This window comes from Copadichromis virginalis, linkage group LG16 (genome assembly GCF_057382275.1).
Source record: "Copadichromis virginalis isolate Kocher_CV1m ecotype Utaka linkage group LG16, C_Virginalis_male_GT1.1, whole genome shotgun sequence".
Classification (NCBI taxonomy): Eukaryota; Metazoa; Chordata; class Actinopteri; order Cichliformes; family Cichlidae; genus Copadichromis; species Copadichromis virginalis.
The window spans coordinates 29,860,575-29,885,215 of NC_140633.1; the positions used below are offsets into that span (position 1 = coordinate 29,860,575).

A 24,641-nucleotide genomic window follows, 5' to 3' on the forward strand; every position below is an offset into this window, starting at 1 on the left:
GATGTTACCAAAGCTATTAGAATCAATAAAACGGCCTGAATGATCCTATAATGTAGAGTGTATACAGATAACCAAACTGATATGGCTGTTACTCCTAAAAATTGCATGAATTTCTAACTTAATAAGTTAGCTCTCCAGGCAGTTTTGAAGCAGAAAACGTTATGCAATAATTCAAAAGTTTGCAGATTGTTCAGTTTTCTCTTTCATTAACTGAGTTAGAGCTGTAATGGAAGAAAGATGAGGTCACTTGGTAAAGATTCAACCCCTGGAGCTCCAGAGTTTGTCCATTCTTCTCTTTTAGAAACACAGAAAGATAAGTGAGAGCGAGAAACATCTTGTGTTCTTCTCATCTCTCTGGTCTAACTTCAATCTAGATGTTCGATTGTGCATGAGGAGGTTGATGGGGGTCGTTTGGGGTCAGAGGATGGTTCCTGTTAGAGGGATATGGTTTCATTGTAGATGGATGTTTAGGCTGGCAAGCGCTCTAAAATGCACTTAACATTTTATACAAATTCTAAAGGTTGCTGAAAGCCATACCCCACCACTTGCTTTCTCTGTGTCTCTCTGCTGCTCTCTCTGTCCTAATTGATCGAGCTGCCCAGACAATCCCGTATAGCCTGCACTTATTTCCAGTCAAGCTTGTTTAAGCCTTACAGACTGGAGTCAGATGGCTTTGCCAGAGAAAGATGTCTCTTACTGTTACCAGAAAGACAGGTAGACGTGGGAGAGAGATTGCATCATGCCAAACTGAAACCCAAGGCAAACGTAATAGTCTTCTGGAAATATCATAGTGGGCATTTGGGTAATCCTTTAACATGTTGTCCATTTTATGCCCAAATTATGTTCTAATAAGCTATTTTTTTACTTTTAATTTTATCTTACAAAAACTTTGACGACCATATATAGTCTCTAATTGTCTCATATATCTCATATATAGTACCCAGCTTTAGAGCTATGGTTTCTTTGGATCAATGCATGCAGACCAATTCAAGAGATGCTACAGAGAGCCAAACATTAGTTATAAGGAGGCAACAAAGGCCCAGTCTGCAGTAATTCCATATCTGTCAGCTCTGTGATGCACTGGTCTATTTCTCAGTGCTGCTTAGATACAGCTCTCAACAACCCACACCCTGCCCTTCAAGTTAATTTGACTGATTTATTATTCTGTATTCAAGTAGCACATCACATTGACCAACAATTAATTTTTGGCCATTAAACTAGAACTTGAAATAGCAGTCATGACTGCATGAGTGGTTTTTTTTTCTTGGCAATTCCCAAAGTTGGGTGCTGATTGATTAAAATCAAGTGTTTTTTAAACTGTTGTAATTTGACGCAGCCTTTTGCATAGGTACTGTATCTCTACTATTTCCCACTCAAGTTCTTCTACTGGTCCTTCTGTTTAGTGTAACCCTAAAACTAACTCTGTGGCATATTAGTGTCACATTTTATGCTTTTAAATAGTTTGAAGAATTATTTCCTAAACAGAAAACTTTTACCTGGTGGGGAAATACTGCTTAAGATAATGTTTTTATTCATTTATCTTTTTTAATATTTTCATCTAAAAACACAAAAAATATGAACATAATTATCATAATCTACAGTCTCTAAAGAATTAATTTTATGTGTTGGACATAGTTGATAAGTATGGGTTTTTCGTTCTTACATACCTAATTCTTAAGTAATCCTAGCTGCTTTCTCTTTGGTGCATTCACACCAGATATACAGAGGAGTTCTGCAGTTTTATGCCCAGGCAAGGCCTGTTCACTTATAATTAGATAACTAATTAATTAGATAAAATATGTGGCGTTAACTCCAAGTGTTGAACGTGCATAGCAAGTTCACTCTAGGTGCGATGTTGGTGTAAGTGAAGGAAGCTATTGGACTGAAAAATCAATCAGAGCAACAGTAAAAAAAATTCTGGAATGGCCAAATCAACAATCTGGTACATTCACAGAAAGATTAAATGCACTGCTGGGCGAAGCAACACCAAAAGGCCTGAAACACCACAGAGTATAACTAAAGTGGATTATAATTTTATTTGTCTTAGACAAGTAAAGAACGCTTTCATAGTCTTCATCAAAGAGGTCTTCACGCAATTTAATAGAGAGGGTTTACAGCAAAGTGCAAACCCCTGGTTACATGCAAAAACAGTAAGGCCAGATAAGAGATGGCAAAAAAACACAGAGCTTATGGTATTTACCAGAAAAATTCTGTAAGTGTCCAAATACTTATGTAATTACCTGTTTTACTCCAGCTGCCCCCAAAATGCCTCAGTTAGTGTTCGGTTCAGTTCATGCAGATGCAAATCTGCATCTTGTGCAAATTTTTGTAATTGTATGTTTGCATGTAAAACTCTTTTTTGTTTGGTGTAAATGCACCATTAAATTTAATCAAAACATCCCTCTCCTAATACTGTCAGCATTTTCCTTTTCTTATTAGGGACAACTTGGCTTTCAACTATTACAACACTTATTTAAATTAGTAGAGCATCCTCACACACTGGTGCATGTAGCCCAGCATTCACTTCCTCTTTTTCCCTACCCGTCTGCTCTATCTTACTGTCCTGTGAACCTGCTATTGTTCATCTTCCCCCTACCCATTCTCTTGATATCTTTCTCTCCTTTCTTTATTCTCTCTCTACCTCTCTATACTCTCCCCGCTCTCTGTGTCTCTCTGACAGCCTCCTCTTAACAATGACCAGCAGACTGTGTAAACAGGAAAGAGGCAATGTGTTGTGGGGGTGTTTGTCTGTGTTTCATCCAGTTTGTCTGCAGAGAGAGGATATTACAATTAACTAAATGAAACACTGTATGTCAATAAATATTTATTGTTTTAGTCTGTTATTGCGTCGAGTTATTGCGTCTGTTTAATTATTTCTGGACATCTTGTAAGAATGCTGCCTTTAGGTACACTCTGAGGTATTGATTTTTAAGAGTTACTAATAGCAGTATTAGTATTATTACAATGGCCTATAAAAAGCTGAGGCCTTAACCTTCACTGTAAACTGTTGCTATGTACAATGTCCATCCTTTGTGCTATAACCATCACATTTTATTGACTTTGTTTTTTCATTTCATCTTACATCCATCATCAGTACATCATGTCAGCATAATATTACTATACCTCAATCAATACAATTCTGTTTCTGCATCACACTGTTCTTGTGTCAAACCAATAAAGCAGATTTGAATTTAATTGAACTGAGACTGGGAGAAAGAGATAAGAAAGAAATGAGATAGCGGTGACCTTTTCTACAGATTGAAATGCCAAACTTGTCTTTATCAGCTACTTCAGTGTTTGGCTGTTATTGACACCAGTTAGGTCCTTGCTTCTCACTCATCGGTGGAGTGGTGGTCTATAAATAGTCCTTAAAAAACTTTTTTTAAAGGTATATACATTTCATTAAGGCATGCGATCTAGGAATTGCATCTTATTTTTTTATTTATTTGAGACCCTTAAAGTCAGTACCTTTTTGTGAGGGCTATACTTTTGTGTAAACTATAACAGAAGCATGAGCTTGAATGTACGTTCTATGTCGACAATATTTGTGTATCTGTACAGCATGCTCTCCTCTATCTGGGTGACCCGCTCTTATCTAAGCTGTCTATGGTTGCACCCTGCTACCTCACCCACTGACAAAGTCTGTATGTGTGTGTTCGTTGTACCACTGTGTGCAGCCATCACTGTGATCTCACATCAGTCAGAGGCTGCTGAGCCGCACATTGACATTCCAGGCTGCTTGTCTGCCTCTCTGGCAAAAATAGATATGTAAAACGACAAGCTCTTTCTCCCCCGTTTTCCCACGCATAGTTTGTCTGGGCTGTTGAGGAAGAAAAAATAAAGGTCTCTGGTCTGTGTCAGCTGAGATGAGACACAATCAGCATGTGTGGAGGGGAGTGACATATCACCGCTTAGGCAAATGAGATAGAGAATAAGGGGCTGAAAGGAGGAATGGTTCATACACTTAACCAGTGTTGATCCTGCAGTTAGGTAGGGTTTTACCAGGATGTGGGTTTTGATGACTAAACACACAGTAAAATGTGTTATAATAACTATGAACTCTCATAGTTTGTTAGATGTGGAAGCATCTGAAGATGAAAGCTGAGTGAAAGACATCATTTAATTATGAATAGGCTCCAGTACATTAGAAGATACTTTTGGCTCTTCCCTTATTTCCCACACAGCAAATGGATCAACATATTTAGATGCAGTGCAGTTTATAGATGTTTTTCCAGGTGCAGCCTTCCATTTATCCTGCCTGTGGACTGGTACAAAGAGTACACTAACTTGTAACCGTCTGGGGCTGGGTTTGCATCTCCTCCCAGTCTCAAACCAGGGATCTTTAATGTGCAATGTGTTAACCACTACAACATGTAGCCATTAGGCTTCAGTATATTATGAAAACATAAATAATTTCATAGCACTAGTATCTACTTAAACATGAAATTGCATGTGCTGGATATACTTAATTTAAAAGCCATGTTTAAAACAAGATTTTTTTTCCTGTTGCATCAAAGGAGGAAGTCCTTTTGATTATTTGCATTTTAAAGCTATTTAAAAGTAAATGTGAGTTTTTAAGAAAATATTGCAGATCCTGCTGAAGACGTGACAAAATTTAAAAGCCAGCATCTCCACTGTAGCTCTGAAGTGAAGCACTACATGTCTCAAATGGGAGTTCAGAGGCCCCATTTAGCAGCACACCAAGACCTCCAAAATGTTACCTTTCTCGAGGACACTTCAGCACAGTGTTTGATTCAGAGCTCTTCTTTCTTAAAGGACTGCGGTGACTCGCTTTGACTCTGGACTTGAAGAAATCCAGCGTGGTAAAATACAAATGTGTTTTTTTCTCATCAAATAAAAGAGTACAGATAGAGCTTTTCATCCTTAATATTTGTAATAAAACAGCTGAAAGAGTAACTTATAGCTGGCATGGCCACATGTTAGATTACGACCTTCAAGAGCCATAATAGGAGCTGTAATAGGTGCTATAATAACAGTTAGAAATAAAGACATAAGGTAGTGGGAGAGTCATATATATTGAACATATAAGCATGCAGCTTTGGCAGCCGTCTCATCTTTTCAATTTCACATTAAATGACACAATTTCCATTATAAAAATGACAACCACAACCAGCCACTGTAATTTCTTTCTAATGGCATACACATATGAATTTACAAGCCACACTCATTTTTAGAGTTGTATTATGTGGAAATCAATTAAACCTTATAGTGAGTTTACTTATTGATCTGGTTTGTGGTGTAGTTACCATATACAGTGTAACTGCTCTTTCTCTTCGGTCTTTCAGTTTCTCTCTCCCCTCTTGTCTTACCTTGTGTGTAATATTTCAGACACTGGCAGTTTTAATACACGTAGAAATTTGAAACTGCTATCTCTTCTTTCTCTAGTGCCTGCAGTGCCCTAACATAGCATTGTGTTGTTTACCTCAAAGCCCAAAGTGTGTATAAGCATACTGTGAAAAGATCGTTCACAGTGACACAAAGGGCAAAAAGTGTAATAACCCTGGTGGTGCAATTTAAGAAGCGGGCGGTTTTGTTTGCCTTGGTCTGACTGTGTTGAGATGGTTTACTCAGTTTGCTGAAGCGTCTTCTTTTTTCTCTTTACTTTTTATTACTTGTCCAGAGAAGGTTGTTAAAGTGGAGCTGTGCCCATTTTAAAAAGTGTAAATAGTCTAAGAGTTAGCCTATATTCACCAAAACCAAATTGAAAAATGACAGATTTTTTGTTTGTTTTTTTCTTTGTAATTTTGCATCTTTACACCAACACACTGGTTAATTAAACAAATCCAGGAATTTAACAAATGTGTTGCATTAACTGTTTTTGGATTTGTGTTAGCTATGAGATGATTCGCTTCACTACCAAATCCCTTCAACCTCCAAATGTGTTTTTGTTTTGGCCTTTCATTTTGTATACATGGGTACAATTCGCTACATATGACACCTGTCTGCTAAAAAAATGAGCTCGGAAAAAAACCCTGTATAACTGTACATGTTCAGAAACATGAATCAATAGGTTAGAGGTCGTGACTATTATACAACCTATGTGTGCAAGACTGCATTGAACTACCGTACACTTAGGTGTAATCCATTGTCTTTAAAAAAAATATCACAAGACAGAGTAACTAGACATGACTTTCATGCATTAACCCAACATCAGCAGTCTTCCAGATGTTACACAGTTTGAACTCTGTCTTTACTTTCTGTCTTCGACTTGGATCACTCAGGACATGACCAACACCATGCCTTTTTGTGAGAGCACAACAGGGATGACAGATTGCGGAGCACTGGTTCCACCCTTCTCACTACCCTTCCACTGTGATGGATGCAAGAATGAAAGGAGCATGGGGTCTTTGGATTTCATTTGCTCACCGCTGTTCTATTGCTCCTATTGATTTAGGTGCATGTGGTTGACAGGCAACGGGATACTGTGTTTGAGAGAGATTGTGTGGAAGAGTAATGTTGGCCTTTCTCGGTTTAACTGATTAATCACTCACTAAAAAAACACTGTCAAACAGATATCTAAGAAGAACTTGATCAAAAATACGTCTAACTTATGAATCAGTGGTTTCAATCATACAGAAGGCAGGGTACGTATCAGCAGATGGGGTCACTGCAGCAGGTGACTCATATTTTGGGGGCAGATTTCATTATATTTTGTGGGGGAACAGAACTATTGGTAACAATGTTAGGATCTGTTTGCAAACTGAGTTACTAAAAATAATTGAGCTAAACCACATTTGAAATTATTACACTATATGCTTCTATATGACATATTATATTTCCTTATATGTATTTATTTATATTTATATTGATTTAAGAGATATTTATATTTACTTATATGAAAGAAGTAGAATCTCCGTCCTTCTTTTGCTCCTTCCATGCGAGCAGTCTCCAGTAGCTCTGGCATGTCCTCTAGTTTTAGGTTCAGAGTTTAGCTCCCTACATATCAAATTGACATTCTAGGTAGTGATATCTATTATGTTGTGCTATATGACAAGAGACCAGCAGGCTGGTCTTCTCTCCTCTCATCCACACCTGCTTTGTTGGTGTTGTAATCAAGGATGATGGCTGGTTTTCTGCCTTTCTGAGCACTGGCCTCTACAACCCGCTGAAATGATCTCATGAAAATGGCAATCCCATTTGGTCTTTGTATGAGACAGCCATGATGCTTCGGGGTGAAAGCACCCTTCGAGGAAGAGAAAAAAAATAAAAGCCTCTTTCCTATGTTGAAATTTGAAAACATGACAGCTCAGTCTTGTTAGAGGAGTCTTACATCATCAGGAGGGGGAGAAAATATAACAAATAAATACATATTGAAATGAATACAAGTGCTATGTAATACAAAAATATTCAGTAATACTGTGACAAAGAAAAAGCAAATTAGTTTATTCGAATTTGTGTCATCTCAGTTCAGCGTGAAAATCTCTGCCGTGCTTTGCTGTCATTTGTTTTTCTGAGAGTCCTCTTTTTCCTGGCGGTGCAGATTAGGCGAAGATAATACTAATTAAGTTTTCAGCAACTTGTTAACCTCCCGTAAAAGCTAACATAAAAGTTTATCAACAACTGCTGAGTCTAATATAACGAATGAAATAAAGAGAGAAAAGCTGACAAGCAGAGCACAGAGATAGCTGTCAGTAAAGTCACAAAATGCTGCAAATAGAACAAAGAATAACGTGGGATTAAATAGACCGATCCTGTCGAGTCACAAAAATGTCCCAGATAACCGGTCCAGCTGTTTAAGCCTGCATCCAACTAATATCTGATGCCCTCATCAGACTGCGCATCTCTATAGAAGATATTTTATTGCCAAGGTGTTTGATAGGGTGGATGTTGGATTTCTTTCTTATAGTCATTTATCCATTACTACAAGTGGGTTTTGGGGAAAACACCTTACTTTATACAAATTCTTATCCGCAATCTGAACAGTGGTTGTTCAGTTTATTGCCACTCACACAGTGAACCAGTCCAAATGAATGGTGCCTTATTGTAAAATGAAAACAGGCTGTTGTCACTTTAGATGTGACAACAACAAAATGACACGAGATCCCTGAAAATATCTGTTAGTAAATAATAGTATTAGTACAATTCTGTGTTTTGTTTTTGATTTTTTATGTACATTGTACGATCATACGATTTATACTTTACACAGAAAATCTGTTTTCTCACATGAATGTCAGAAGAATCAACATTAAACACTGTCCTAAGTTGTTCTCACACAACACGCAAAAGGAGTTAGTCCCCTTCAGATTGATTTTCATTACTGGAAACAGTCTGTTTAAGTGAGACAAGGGTATTACCTGGGTAAAGGACGCAGAAGGAAACCACAGTATGTCCACTTGCTTATAGTGAATTTATCAATCAATTACATATGGTGTTCTTACATGGGTACAATTGGACACCTCATGAACATCCTGTTGATGAGCTGGAAGGTTAAAGACCATTTAATTTTCTTGAGTGAGTTCCATTCCTACACGCACATTTGCCAAGTAATGTCTTATAAGGTTTGAGCTCCCACTGCATATCTGAAAATCATTGACAAGAAGTTAACAGGGAAATGAGAACAGTCATGATGCACACTTAACATTATTACTATTGACTATGTAGGTATGATAAATAGTTGCACCACTAGGAAGTCACATGGAAAATAGCACAGCTCCTTCATTTCCTCTACAGTGTCAATATAAAAGATTTTATGACATGTCCAGTGTTGTTAAGCAGTTTTTTGTTCAGTGGCACGTATTGCCAGTATTCCTTGTTGGCACACAATCAGTAATTTAATTGGAAGTTTTAAAGCACACAGTGAAAATCAGTTTCCATAATTCTCCAATCAAAGTATTGATTTTCTTGTTGACACACAGTTGAGTACAATGGCCCACTGAGGTTGCCAGATATTGACGGACTCTCTCAAATTAAGCTTGGGCACTTGTCCATAATGAGCCCTCTATAGACCAACTCCTAATGCACACACATAGAGATACACTATGTGAACACATACACAAAAACACTTCTCTCCTTATGCATACACACAGACAAAAGTGCAAAGATGTGGTCTGAATGTGGGGCAGTGCAGCCCCCAGGTACGCTATACACCAATTTTGTTTTTCTGTTTGTGCAAGATAAATTTGGAAAGATGTTTAGATATTATGCAAGCATAATTTTGTGAGTAATTCACCTGCTGTTGGATCTAATGAGGTGATTTCAATATAGAAAAATGCTAACTGTAGCTTCTGAGACTAAATGATGACTAAACTAGGAAGGGGGAGAAAAGTTTATTCACTTATCTTGCAGCTTCAGCCAGTAATTATTAATTTTCACGTGTCAAAAATAGCCTGAAAATAACAATTTGTACTGTTGTTTTTTACTTTTTCCCTTTTTAGTTGTTTTATTTTCTTCTTATTGTGCCTTTTTTCTTAACATCAAATATCTGCCATCATGTTCCCTAGTGAGCTAAGACTTTTCATCCATCTCTCTAATAACTATTACTGCTGTGTGTGTGTGGGAGGTGGTGGTGGTGGTGGTGTCTTTTCATCCATTGCAGAGGGACGCTCTACAATTAAATATAAATCTCTCAATCCAAGTGACAGTGGCAAAACACGAACACACACATTCATAGGAGGTGAGTGCATGAGAATAAAAGAGGACACGGACGACAGAAGAAACAAAACAACAGAAAGAGAAACACAAAGTAATTTGTTAAGATGTAAGGCATTAAGAGAGGGAAGGAGAGGGAAGAGAAACATTATATGTTATTAAATTTCACAGCATTTGCAAATAAACACCAGCAAACCTCAAGAAACAGTCTGGTTCTTACAAAGCACCAAACAATCTGTTATAGGAATTTAATTAGATTTTTTTCTGCCAAAACAGCTGATCACTTCTTGTCCCTAAAGAAAAAATAATCAGTGGATACACTGTAAAGTGACTGTTTATTTCTTAAGGAAGTAAACTAAAAAACTTTTTTATTAAAAGCCAGATTTAAAAGTTTCTTTCACAAGACAGAGAGAAACACGAGGGAGCGAGACAATTACTTACTGTAATGCATGTGTCTTATAAAGCTTTGCATTGAGATGTTTGGACAAGAAAAGAAATGAAAATGAAAATGTGTCGAAGAAATGATGGAACTAAATATAACTTCTTGTAGGTGTATATGTTGGCCAGTTTTCTCTTTCACTTCCATTTTTTGCCAATCTCTGCTGTAATTCAGAGGAGTCTTTGGAGACTGGAAACATCGGCTCCCAACTCCTTTGACACAGTGTGCGTTTTTTTGTACGTGTTTGTGTGTGTGGGCAGCATTCAACCAGCAAACTCAATGCTTTCTCTGTGTAGAAAGAGCAAGGCAACAGGACATTTAGTTATACATTTTGAATATTTATTCAGATACAGTCTCCTGTGGCCCAGGTGAACACCTGCGTATTCTCTCTAATGTCAGGGTCTTGTTTGGATCCCATATGACTTTTGTTATTTGTCCCTGAAATCTTTTAGATCCCCCTGCAACGTCCTAGCATGATAGATTGGACTGAATTTATTAATTCGTTAATTATTTAGTCACTGAAATGCTTCTTATGTTTCAAGAATATATTTAAGAATTCTTACATTTGGTAAGTTCCATGTCATTGGAGTTGAGGCTGTACATTTTTGTGTGACTGAATCTGATGTTGTTAGGAAATGTCTACAATTCTACACATGCACAGACACCATCTCATGGTATTCGTGTAAGAGCTGCTAGTTTTATCTCCAGTGGCCACTTAACTCCCACTACTTGGTTTGTTCACACTTACAAAATGTGCAGCACCTAAGTGCTCTGAATAAAATCTCCTTAGTGCCTTGCTGTTTTTCCACCATATGTGTTATGCTTACGAGAGATAAAGAATATATGGAAAATAAATTGGAAGTATTTCTTAGATTCTACATATATTAAGTGTATTTTGGAAAACTCCACTATGTTTTTAACCAAATCTAAAAAGGAAGTTAATCTTCTCATTAAAGCATTGCTCTTTAACCTGCCCAATGTCAGTATTATAATTATTAAGTCTTTTATAGTTGGTCATAACACATCATTCACACAGTGGGACTTTGGATTTTAAAATAGTCTTTAATTTTTTTTTCTTTACAGGCTCAAATCCAACCGAGTAGTGGGAATGTTTAGGATCACTAAATATTTCATTTCAAGTGAAGATGAGCCAAGCTGGTTATGACACTGTAGTTAAAAGTGTAACTCTCAATAGGGCTCTGGATTTCACAGTGTTAATAAAAGGAGCTCACCCCCAGGCGAGTGGCCAGTAAAATGACTGGCTCGATTGCATGGGTGAGAGAGATGGGCTGTAAAGGCCTTGGTCCCAGGCTGCAATCAATCAACCACATTTTCTGGCCATTTTTCAATTATGCATGTTAGGGCTGGATGGCAAGGTAGTGAGGTGTCCAACCAAGACTTAAAGTTTGGCACTTTGAAAAAGAAGTCATCCAACAGTGAGATTACAAACCAGCAGCACACGCAGTAATAAAGTGGAGTGTGGATGGGGATTGCAGGTGGTGAGTGGACTGCAGGCTTTGGCCCAAAGGGGCAACGCTGTCACTGGAATTTGAAATAATTAAGAGGAAATACACGTTATTGCTTTGCTTCCCAGCTTCACAATGCAAATCTCTAGCGACTTATTTTAAAGTGCTGCCACCACAAAGCTGCTTGACATTATCAGTTAACTGACAAAATGTCAAAGTCTTGGAGGTCTTGTGGATCAGCTGTGAATGGTGTTTAGTTGGGGATTTCAACAGCTGTGCGTTTCTATCACAATGGATTGTTTTGCCCCTCTGAGATGAATCGCTCTGATATCGTTGCCTCAATCTTTCAGTCACTGGACACTTTGATTTATCTACATTGCCATTCAGGCTCATTCCAATGGCCGCTAACTCTAGTAGTTTTCTTAAATCTCCTGAACACCACACATTTGTAACTCTTAACTCTTTGTCTGTCCTCTCTTTGCTGCTTTCTATTTTCTTCCTCGGTCCCATGTCTCTTGTTCAATAATTCCCCATTAAAAATCCTGTCTGATAGAAAGGATTTTATATTTTATGAAATATTAGCTGTTACCATGAGTCCAATCAGGAAAGAAGTGCCTTGGTGTGCTATAAAAATATCCTGCTCAGAGAGACTGAGGGCTATGTTTGACCTTGCTCTCTCTGTGTGTGCAAGCATACACAAAGAACTTGTTCAATTGTCATTTTTAGCAGTCACTAAAGCCATGTATTTACACATAATACATTAAGATTTAATGGGTCGCTGACTTGTTCAACACTTAACATGGGTCTTCACTTAACACCACTTCAAATGTCATCCTTATCCTTAACATAAATGAGACTTTACAAAGCCTGAAGGTGTTTATTAGTTTTAGTAATTCTGACAAATACATTATTGTGTCAAATTACCAAATAACAATTACATGTTTTTCTTAGGTTTGAGCTAGAAGCCATTGGTATAGTCACATAAAATCCCAAACGTGTAAACCCTTTAAACTAGGACACAGCGTTATCGTGTATAATTTGGGTTTCTCCAGTTGCTCCTCTAAGGTAAAGCACCTACCACTGTTCAACTGTGCTGATGCACATTTCTTCCTACAGACACCACTGCAGGTCAACAGCTGACTAAGTGGTCAAATAAGATTGAAAGAACCCGAAGGGATGATTGAATCAGCAACTTTAAATGCTGGAGCAAGAACCAGAGTAAGCTGGGCATCAGTCTTGAATATGAGTGACAGCAAGTTTAAAAAAAAGAGTCATAAATGTTTGTTGATGATTCTTTATCGTTTTCAAACTATGCATAGGGTTTTAATCACACTGGATGATCTGTACCATCCTCAAACACTGTCAAAGTATAGTTTGTTTGATATAGAGAAAGAATACTGAACATTTATTGACACTTGTACATTGCAGGAAAAGGACTTTTATGGCATGGCTAGGCAGAGAGATTGAGCTGGAAAGGATGCACAGTGCATTAGGGTAAGGGTAGAGATGGCAATGCACTAATTAAGAGAGTGCGTTGAGGAGATGGGAGGACTACTTTGAGGAGCTCATGAATGAAGAAATTATCATAGGCTGACACATGGCTCTTGATGTCAGGGTTTGCCAGGGTTTGTCTTGTTGTCTCGTCTGTGTCCTTTGTCTTTAAGAAACGAAAACGCATGGATTGCTGTAGCAATGATATCACAATATAACGTGATTTTTATTATGTTAAAATGTATATAATGTGGCACAACCCTAGTATACATCTACTCAGAAATGGAACTTCAGCACTTCCTTAGTAACAGATGGCTCCATGAAAATCACTGTTAAATAATTGTCAGGATTTGTGAGACATAATACAGGACAGTGTTTTACCACTTTAAAACCATCATATATTAGCCTTATTATGTTCTACAAAAAAAAAGGTGATTTTTAAAAGTGTGCATGAAAGAGAGGGCAGCATGAAAAACAGTTTAAATGTTGAGACAAACTGGAGCATACTCACAGTTTATCTCAGCAGTCTGATTCTTAGACACAGTGTTAGTGCATGCTAGCACGTACAGGGCCAGCTGTGACCAGTGCAAGTACACCATTAGCTGACATCCCAACAGAAGATTTCAGAAATTCCAACAACCAGTGGTAAATGAGCAAACTCATCATGATCTGTACTTGATTCAGTGGCAAAAGAAAGAAAGAAAGAAAGAAAGAAAGAAAGAAAGAAAACTGTAAGAATGGTTTGCATAATATCTTAAATCACTAGACCTTGAATCAGAAAGATGCTTGCCGTCAGTATCAAGTGTGCATTCTTACAAGAGCACTCAGGGAGTGTAATTCCCCAAAAAGACAAGGACTATACAAAAACTTTAGTGTTTTAATGATGTTTTATTGAAATACAATGACATCAGCCTGTTATGGCATCATTGGTCATTGTTATGTCGTTTGGGTATTGTATTGAAGAAACCAAAAGTGTGTTGTACAGCTCTCCCCATGCCCTTTCATATGATATCACTCGATGCGTTTTTTGTCGAGGTTTTTTAAGGTGAAGGTTGTCCCTGAGACCTAACAATGATGATGAAGTTCAAATGAGTAGTATATTGTTGTGAAATTTAAAAATGATTCATAAAAAATGTGGGTAAGCTTTTTCACTGATTTTGAAATTTGTTGTGACTCTGACCTTGACCCAATTTTCACCAAAATTTAATCAGCTCGAGTTGTTATTAGTTTCTACTATCACACAAAATTTGACAGTAATGTTAGACAGACAACAAAAAGTAACTGATTAAATATTTCCTCTCTTCAAGGGGAGAATAATGTGATGCAGTCACCTAGCATTGGGGAAAAAATGTGGGTATTAGGAAAGAAAACAGTTTCCATGTCCATTTCCATAGTCCTTTGGTGCTCCGTTTGTTGATTATCCCAAAGGAGTCATTAAGAGGCTTTTCTCTGTCTGGAGCCATGGCATAGATTTTATCACAAAGGACGGTTCTGAAATCATATCTGAAAGCTTTGGAATCCCAGTGAATCCATATGGACTTAACAAAGAGTAAACTCCATATGTCTACTTACATTTTGTATATATGGAAGCTAATGATCCATGTTTTCTCGTTTTTTATCTGTTAGTCTGTTTTCCTAGTCAGTTGTTATTATTTCTGCATTTTTCCATATTTTTCTTTCAAAGTTATTTCTTTCTGTTTATATTTTGATTTTTTTTTCTCATTTCAGCTTCTTCATGGAAATATTTTCATGCCAATATTTTAAGTATTTCATGTTCTGTTTTTTTGTTTTGGTTTTTTTTTTTTATCTTTATGCCTTGCCCCAACAGAAACGCGTTGTCCAGCTGGATTTAGTGTGTACTTTTGATGGCAACATCACATTTAATCAAACTCAATTTGTTTGACTGTAATGCTACGTTTACACCTTGAGCGAAGAGCAGATTAAAACCTGCTGTCTTTGGATGATTGAATTAGAACATGTTATTAAAAAGGATAATGAGTATGTGAGAGCAAACATTAGGCTTTGATTACTACTCTCATCAAGAGGTAATATTTATCTAAGTGAAAAAACAGCTTATTAAATGTGCAAGCTTATCAGGCAAATAGTATTGGTAAATTAACCACCAGCGCTATCTCAACCCTCCGGATTTTGTTTGCCTATAAACGAGCTATTTTCCAGCCCTCGTTTAGAACAGGCATCTCTCCCCCCAGACCCAAGAAAGGGAACATGAAATGTGTGTATGTTTGATGTAGTCAAATTACTTATGTTAATGTGTTGGTAATTAAAAGCTTTATACATGGTCTTCCATACCTTCGAGCATATTTCTCACATCTCTGAAAACAGTGTTGATTTTAGTGTTTGACTCAAAGAAGTAGACAGCTGTGCATACTGCAATGCACAAGCAAGGTTCATTGGAGAAGTCACAGTGACCGAATTGAGCTTTCGATGCCTGAAAATTATGTATGCATGCATAAGTGTTTCATCTAGGAAAATGTATGCAAAGTAATGGGAACAGTAGCAGCAGCAGTGATGGGTAAAAATAGATCCCATATATCGTCATATACAGTAAAACCTATGAGGTAAGTGGCATAAATATGAGTCTAAATATAAACCTCATACACACAAACATACACAAACACACACACAAGGGCAAACTCTGCAGCTCGTGGAGAGTCTGACGCTGCATTGTAAGCGAACTGATTTGAGAGCCCTTTTTTCCCAGGCAGGTAATTTGATTCTTTGAGGTCGATGTTGTGTGGTTTTGGGGTCGCCCATGTAGCCAGTCCCCACTCTAATAAAACCTGAGAGCGCTGCAGAACCAGGAGGCTAAAACCCCCCATTAACTTCTTTCCCATCAACATGGGGACAGGTAACCTAATGACCCTGCAAAGCTGCAATGCTCCCTAATCATGTGACCTGGGAGTTGCAGAGCTGATGACTAGGCAGCTGGAGCTCGACATCATACCAGGAAAAAACCTACCTCTAGGAATATGAGGAAAACAGATTGTTAGTTTGTTAATGATTTTTTTTTTTTTTTACTTGAATGTGGTATGGACTGAGATGGTCTTGCTGGCACTCTCTTTAACCTTAATCCAGAGAAGAATATCTGAACAACTACATGTGTTCTCCAAAAGTTGATTCTGTTCATCTGGACGTAGCGTTTTGTGGGAGAAACGTTTCGTCACTCATTCAAGTGACTTCTTCAGTCTCAGCTGACTGCAGGTTTCCCCAATCTTATAAACAGTACATTTGCATAATGACTGAAACCAGCCCACTGAAGGAACTAAATGTGTTACTGTCCAAATTTGGTTTGAATACAGTCTAATATAAACAAAGTGTCTCATAAAGAAGCAGAAAGAAGCAGGAAGCTATTATAACTTCCAGATTGCGTCTGTGCTCTGTATAGCATCAATCTTGGGATTTGAAATGACCACACAGTTTTCCTTCAGTGCCACACTTGGGACTAAATTAATATTGCGCAACTATGTTGTTAATTTTGTCCATGTTTTGTATGGAATGCTATGACCTGTGAGGCCTGCTAGCAGATCTTGAATTAATACTAACTCTTTCTTTTTCTTCCCTCATTTTTACCCCATTCTTTCCTCCTCTCTCCCCGACCCTCTACACTCTTATTATTTTTCCTTTAGTGGGATGCAATCACAGAGATGGACGAGCACAACCGACCCATCCATACTTTCCAGGTTTGCAATGTGATGGAGCCCAACCAAAACAACTGGCTTCGCTCCAACTGGATTTCACGACAGGCAGCCCAGAAGGTCTACGTGGAGCTCCGCTTCACCTTGCGCGACTGTAACTCAATCCCTTGGGTGTCTGGCACCTGCAAGGAGACCTTCAATCTATTCTATCATGAGACAGATGAGGCACACGGTGTCAAGTTCAGGCCTGCGCAGTACACCAAGATTGACACCATTGCTGCTGATGAGAGCTTTACTCAGATGGATCTTGGAGATCGGATCCTCAAGCTCAATACGGAGGTGCGGGAGGTGGGACCCATAAACAGGAAAGGCTTTTATCTGGCTTTCCAGGACATTGGCGCTTGCATTGCATTAGTGTCTGTGAGGGTTTACTATAAGAAATGTCCATTTACACTGAGGAACCTGGCCTCATTTCCAGACACAGTGCCCCGCGTGGACTCTTCTTCACTGGTGGAAGTGAGGGGGGCCTGTGTTGACCATGCTGAAGAAAGAGACACACCCAAACTGTTCTGTGGAGCTGATGGAGACTGGTTGGTTCCCCTGGGAAGATGTGTCTGTAGTGTTGGGTATGAGGAGATTGATGGTTCATGTGTTGGTAAGTTTTCCAAGTTTTGTATATTTTAACTTGCTTTTCATTCTGCTCAGTGAAGCATTTTTTGAACTCAAAGACGTTTTTAGTCAGTCTTTCCAAAGCTCTGAAAGAAAAAGAATTGATGGTGAAGGTGACGCTGCTGTAGGGTTATGAGAACCCTGCAGCTGAATGCTTTGCCCATGGGTTATTGTTAGCAGCCTCTAATTGGAAAAAAGGCTTGTTTTGTTTTTAAACTGTCTTAATACTAATGTTTTGTTCTTGGGTCTTAATTAGCTTTTACTTAGATGTCCTTACCAAACCTTGACTTTAATTAAACCCACCTTTATTAAATTATTTCCCACATTTCTCTTTCTCAAGTGGTCAGAATGATAATAAATCTCAGACTTCACCTAAATGCAAATAGCAGCGGTAATTTCAATTCATTTTGACCATCAATGTTTATTTACAACATATATATATAGTAAAAAAGGACATATATATATATATATATATATATATATATATATATATATATATATATATATATATATATATATATTTGACATAAGTATTGATGCATCCACCAGTCAGAAAGATAAGCAATGTGGACAGGTGATGATATGAAACCTGCAGTGCTTCAGTACAATTTACTTCCCATTGTACCATCACATGCAACAACTAGAGAACGCTTTATAGTCCCCACAGTCTATGTACATACTCACTCTTGCTGGTTCAAACGTCGAACAATTGCATAATATTATTGTTGTTATTATTATTTTTATTTATTAACCTTCCTATTAACCTATTAACCGTTATTGACCTTCCCTATTCATTTTGACTCATTACCCATATTTTTTTGTTGTTTGTCTTACCATTTTTACTACCTGCTAATTTTCTCAGATAACAGAGGTGTAGTCACGTGAAAGGTTTTGAATGATTATGAATGTTATTATGGTAGCAGTAGGAGGACCTGATGCCATCTAAGGCTGTATTTGTATGTGTTTGTGTGTGTGTGAGCGAGAGAAAGAGAGTGTCTGTTTCAACAGCTTAAAACTGCATATTTTAGTTAGTCTGTTGTTTTTCTATCAAATTTCTAATTTTAGGGCTTTTTTAAAGCAATTTTTGAAAATTTTCAGTGTTTTTTGCCCTTTGGCTACTGTTTAAATTCATATGAAAACATTTTTACAAAACTAAACTCTGCAGTAACTTTGGTTTTGCTTTATGAAAGATTAGTGAGTAGGCTGTTTATTTTTACACAAAGTTTAAACAATTGAGAGGGTTATGAAACCAGAGGTGTTTTTCTGTGTGCTCTGGTGAAAAGCACGTATTTTCCTTACTAGCTGCTAAAATCCAAACATGATAATCTTGTTGTGGTAAATGGTGTGGTTGTAAAATTTAGTATAATGAGTGAAGCTTTAGAAAGCAGTCATAAAGTGAAACATCATACTGGGTCCAGTGTTAAAGCTGGTCCAGGCACCAAAGCTTCACCACAGGATTTTAGGATTGTGTTTTGCATGTGTGTGTTGTGGTGCTTTATACATACAGAGAAATGAACATGTGTCTATGTGTGTTGTGATGAATCATATGTGTAGGAATGTTGTTGTGTATATCTGTATTCTACCACCCGTTGTCTCAGTGGCTACCTTGGTGTGACAGATTACCTCAGCTGGCTTGGTAGCAGCTTGATCCTCAGCTCTCTGATATGAGCTTTGGGTTATCACTGACAGCACGGCTCACTGGGAATGCTACCTTCAAGAAGTTCCAATGCGACTTCTTTTCAAACCAAGTAAAGTCCTGATGTCAGGTCAACAGATACACATGTCTATAATCCAAAGGAGACAGATCCACAATCTAAAAGGTGTCCTAATGTACTTGCAAGTTGCAACTTATCAAAACCATAATATGGAATTTAACTTTATACATTTAACAAATGAAAGAATGAAAGCATCTACTAATATTTATCCTAAGAACTAACAATATACTACAATATCATGGATATAGAACACATTTTAAATTAGTAACTGATCTGAATTCACAGTTTAGCACAACAAAAGACACTGGCTCTTAACAAGTAATCCAAGCTTGTGCAATTAGTTTTGTAAAGATCAAGAAAATATGTAAGATTTACCAGAATGATCAAGATGCATAATCTATAGAAATATTGGCACAAATTAGATGCCATTGTACATGTTTGTTTCCCTCCAAAAAATAATCACCATAGACTACAGCCTTTTAAAAAACACCTTTGAGACATTTCGCTGGTTTTCTCACACCATTCAGAACCAGATGTCCTTGCACAGTTGATTACAATTCATCTTGTGACACAGGTCAGGGAGGCTTTCCAGCTGCACCTGCAGCTGCATCATAATCAACAGGCCAGGGGTGAAACTGCAGCTGTGATTAGAGTGCGTCTATCCTAAAATCATTTCTCCATTCTGCTCCTTTAATATTTCTTATGCGTTAATTGAGTGATAAAAAAGCTAGCAGAGGCAGATAAACTTGCTGTTGAAAACTTTTGGGAAAAACATTGCAAAAGAACAATTTGTGATGGATTCGTGGGCTTCTTCTTTATCTCTTCTTTAAGAGGTAAAGGAGTAATGTGGTGCATCCCTGCTGTTGGCCCTGTGCCTTTCATCTTTGACATATATATAACATAGGGGAAAATACATGTAATTACATTACATGCCATTTAGTCTGATTTGAATATAATCTTTGGAAGAACTACATGTCACATAAAAATCACAAGAAGTAGTTAAGCACCTTGGTCATTGAAGAAGACTCCTGAGGTGGCGGGTTAAATCAACCAGAACAGACATTTTGGCTCAGTGCCATTTACAAACATAAGCAGACTCAACACTGCCACCTATCAGTATCGACGCTGGCCCCTTAAAGCACAATAAATTAAAGTAATTTCCTTCTTCCTCTCCTTATCCTAAACCCCTTGCTCTCAAAGGAGCATATTTCACAGTTGGGTTAAGTCTAGCCCTTTGGGCAATGTGATGGCATTTTACTGCAATGTCAGCCCTGTAATGCAGCTCCTGTTCATTGTTCCAGCATTCAAACAGGCTTAGTTATTGAAAAGCCCCCACACAAAGTGCCACTAGAGCACCTTAGGCATTGAAGGAGAAGACTGAGGTAGCTGGCTAAAGTAATCTTTCAAGTGTTAGTTTACAACAAATTGGTAGTTTAAATGCAACAGCTGCCTTCCTATGTAGCAGATATGACCAGGTTGAACAACCTGTGATTCCAGTAGCATCCCATTCATAAATATGTGAAAAGCATAGGATTAATGTCTTTGTCATATCTATTTGCTTGCTAGTTGTTGCTATAATACAGAACTAACATTTCACATGCTAAAAGGAAGTCGCTTTCAGTGAAGTCTAAATGTTATGCATAGAACTGGAAGATGGAACAAAACTATTTAGTGGAAGAAAGTGTAGCTGTCTTTTTCCTGAAAATTGGAAGTTATATATATATATTAAAAAAATGGAATCTTTTAAATCTATCAGATCTCAGACTGAGATCAGTTGATCAGTAAAATCTTCTTCAAGTTTTGTACACGGCAGATTACTTTGTATTATTGTTTTCCTTTGATAACCCCTACAGCAATAGCATACACAGATATCAGGCAAACATCCATCCATCCATTTCTTTCTGCTTGGGCTTAGAGCACATCCCATCTGCCTCAGGGTGGGAGGCAGGGTACACCTCCAACAGGTCACCAGTCTGTCGCACGACTAACTCACGGACACAGAAAACCATTCATGCTCACATTCACACCTACATTCAGTTTAGATGTAGCCTTGCTATGAATATCTTTGTACTATGGGAGGAAGCTGGAGTATCTGACAACCATGTAAACCTGCAGTCATCTCAAAGAAGAGATAAACTGCTCAAAGCCTGAATAAATGTTTTTACTCCACTTAGGTGAGAATGAAGGACATGCTCTCCACCCAGCTTAAGTCAAATAATCTTTTTCTTTCATTCAGACTCAGTGGATTTGGTCACAGCAGTATTTTAATCTCCTGTCCATTACCTGGATGAAGTGCCAGTGTGCTGCAGTAAGACTGAGGCTAATAAATGCCTATAACCCATATTACTGCTTGCATGTTCTTCCACATATACACTGATATAAATGGGTTTAAAATGTTCTTTAAAATTGAGATTTTTAAATCGGAATATTATATGGGCCAAATGAGACGAGTCTTTAAATGAAGTATATGAAAAATGCATACGCATAAGTCGCTTTTTTTTTTTAATTTAAGTGAAATTTGCTGGGGGATGGGGATCTTGTCAAAATTGATGTAATTATGATATATATCCATATCCATACATATATGTAGAAGTAAGCAAAAGGTCTTTATAGAGTAAACTTGAATTCATATAGTCACTCGCTGTACTATTTTGGTTGTTGTGGCTTTTACATGTTGTTGGCTGTAGTTTGGGAGGTAGAGCAGGTAAGGTACTCTCCAGAAGGTTGGTGATGCGATCTCTTTCTCCTCCAGTCTTTGTGTAACCTTCGGTAAAATGCTGAATAGGAGGGCGAGTGTGCGTGAATGTTAAACAGAAACTTAATCATAGTGCAAGCTTTGTTTGCCTAAGAAAGGAAAGCAAGCCTTTATGTTGGCTGATACAAAGTCCAACAAAATAGGAGTTCACACAGAACACAAAGGGAAGGCAGCTTGGGAACATGGATGGATGATGGATACCATGGATGAATAGATGGATGGAGTTTGAGTTCAAAAATCCATCGCCCTACTGTTTTAAGAACAAGCTGTTCATACCAAGCAATTGGTATGGTAATTTACCCAAAAAGTGCTTGTATGAATGGTGTTATTGGGTGAATGAGGCATGTGATAAGTTAGAATATAAAAGCACTATATGCTGTAAAAACCAGTCCATTTACTATTTGCATCTTAGCTGATCTATTTATGGTCTTATTTATACCTTATTTTTTCTCTTGATGCAAATATTTAATATGTGTATGTTTGAGTGCATTCGGCATGTCCTTGTTGTGCATTACAAGAGGCTGTTATTTAATACTGTATAACATATGTACCCACCTGCTCATTAGCAGTAGTCTAGGCAACTAGACTGAATGCAAGAACAGCACACATACATCTTCTTGGATGAAGAGCTCAGTCTCTCAGTGTCTCTCTTTATCTCTCTCTCCTCCATCTCTCTCTCACTCACTTTAGCTTTCATCATCTTTCCCTCTCAGTGTAAGACAATCTAGCTGATGCTGTTATCACTCAGTGTTGTACAGCAGGTCATCATGTGTTTTCGGACTCTGTGTAAGAGCACTCAGCAGTGCTATGAATAATGTAATCACAGGGTGTCTGTGTGCTTTTATTTATATGTTTGCCTGTGTTTTAGGTTGTTGTACAGTGAATCTTCCCTCTGATGATTGGGCAAAAGCAAGCTAGGATACAACTAATGTTGTGCAGCATACATTTAGAATTACTGAACAGCACATCAGTCAAATAATAATGGACACCCTTTGAAATAAAAATACCACAACATACTGTGACAGTTTGTGACCCAACCTGTACTGCTTTATAATCTGTTAAATATAAACCAGCCACTCTTCCTGTCTTTTTTTAAGGTTAATCATCTTGAGACAGCAGACAAGCTCTTTAACCTCCTAGGACCTGGTGTCCACATATGTGGACATCGCATTTTTGGGTTATTTAGACCAAAATACTTAATTTTGCTCTACAAGGGCCTGATGTCCACTTACGATAACATTATACTGCCACTGTTCTATCGAAAGTTTAAATGAATATCCTCATATGTGGCTCTCATTATTCTTAGAAACAGAAATCAGGTTAAACAAATCTGGTAATTCTTTATTTTCACATTCATCAGGTCCCAAAATGTCCAAATATCAAAGAGAGATTAAAAATGCATGCCGTGGAAGAGTTTGGGTCTTAGGAGGTTAAATATTGGAGGGTACACACATCCAGTCTACATATGTTTTATGGACTTGGAAAAGGCATGTCCCTGTGTGTGTGTAACTGGTGCTTCTGGAGAATTGGTTATTGGGCCTGTAATGTCATTTACTCCCTATACAACGTCAAACTTCTGTCTTTGGTCTCAGGATCACATCTTTGCTATTGTTGGCTACATCAAGCAGTGATGTCTAGCTTACACTGTTGAAAAAAAGATTTCCTGCTTAAGATAGAGGATGAATTTCTGCCTCAAGTGGACTTCAAGTACCTAGGTAAAGCTGATGATTATCTTCAAAGTTATCATTACTACCCTCACAGATGACCACAAGCTGCAGGTAGTTACCAAATGAATAGGATCATGAACAGGAAATGAGTTCCCTCCAAAGAAGATCTGCCCTTAGAGAAAAGGTAATCAGCTCAGTCACTGGGCGGTGGTTCAAAGTAGGGGTGCTGCTCTGCAGCAGTGAAAGCAGTCAGTGGAGATGGTTTGGATATCTGACTGTCAAGCTTTGTTTGCCTAAGAAAGGAAAGCAAGCCTTTGTGTTGGCTGATACAAAGTCCAACAAAATAGGAGTTCACACAGAACACAAAGGGAAGGCAGCTTGGGAACATGGATGGATGCTGGATACCATGGATACCATGGATGAATAGATGGATGGAGTTTGAGTTCAAAAATCCATCGCCCTATTGTTTTAAGAACAAGCTGTTCATACCAAGCAATTGGTATGGTAATTTACCCAGTTCCAGGATGGCACTGGCTCTACGTCAAGTGTCAGAGGTGGGCTACACTTAAGTAATTGCACAGGTAAAAGGAGCAGCTGTGTTAATGTTAAATGGCATGCTCGTATAAACATCTTGACAAAAGTTTCACCAATAAGACATTTTCAATTACAGCATGAAGATAGTCAGACAACAATTACAGCACATATCCTTCACTCTGTCAGCTCCCCCAAATGAGATGTCAAACACACACACACACGTACACACATACTCACACAAAAGACACATGCACACAAATGAGGGCGTGGGTGGAAGGCAAAGACTCCCATAATGAATAGCATAAAACACACATATAAAAATATAACCCATAGAGCACACCAAACAACAAAACAACAACAAGTCCAATATGCACTCAAGCATTCACAACAATGTGATAATGCAAGCGACAATTTTGCTCTCACAAAACACACACGAGGAGACACACCAGGGGGTTCGAGCTGGCATCAGCAACAGAGCTGTTTACAGACGGGCCACACGGCAGGGAGACACTGTGACATTTCAGAAAAGGATGGTTTTAGTTTAACAAGCATTGCACTTCAGGCTTAATTGGGAGTGTCTGGAATGGGAGAGAGAGAAACAGAGTGTGTACGTACCCTGGTAGCGGGTCAAAGTCTGTCT

At 38.0% G+C, this 24,641-nt stretch overlaps 1 protein-coding gene across 1 annotated transcript in view; it reads left to right on the forward strand.

Moving 5' to 3' along the window:
* LOC146691044 (ephrin type-A receptor 6-like) overlaps positions 1 to 24,641 on the forward strand; it is a 178,178-nt gene that overhangs the window by 24,738 nt on the left and 128,799 nt on the right. The window contains exon 3 of the mRNA XM_085434336.1: positions 16,653 to 17,316. Within this exon, the coding sequence (XP_085290462.1) occupies positions 16,653 to 17,316 (664 nt within the window). The remainder of the gene's footprint in view (positions 1 to 16,652; positions 17,317 to 24,641) is intronic.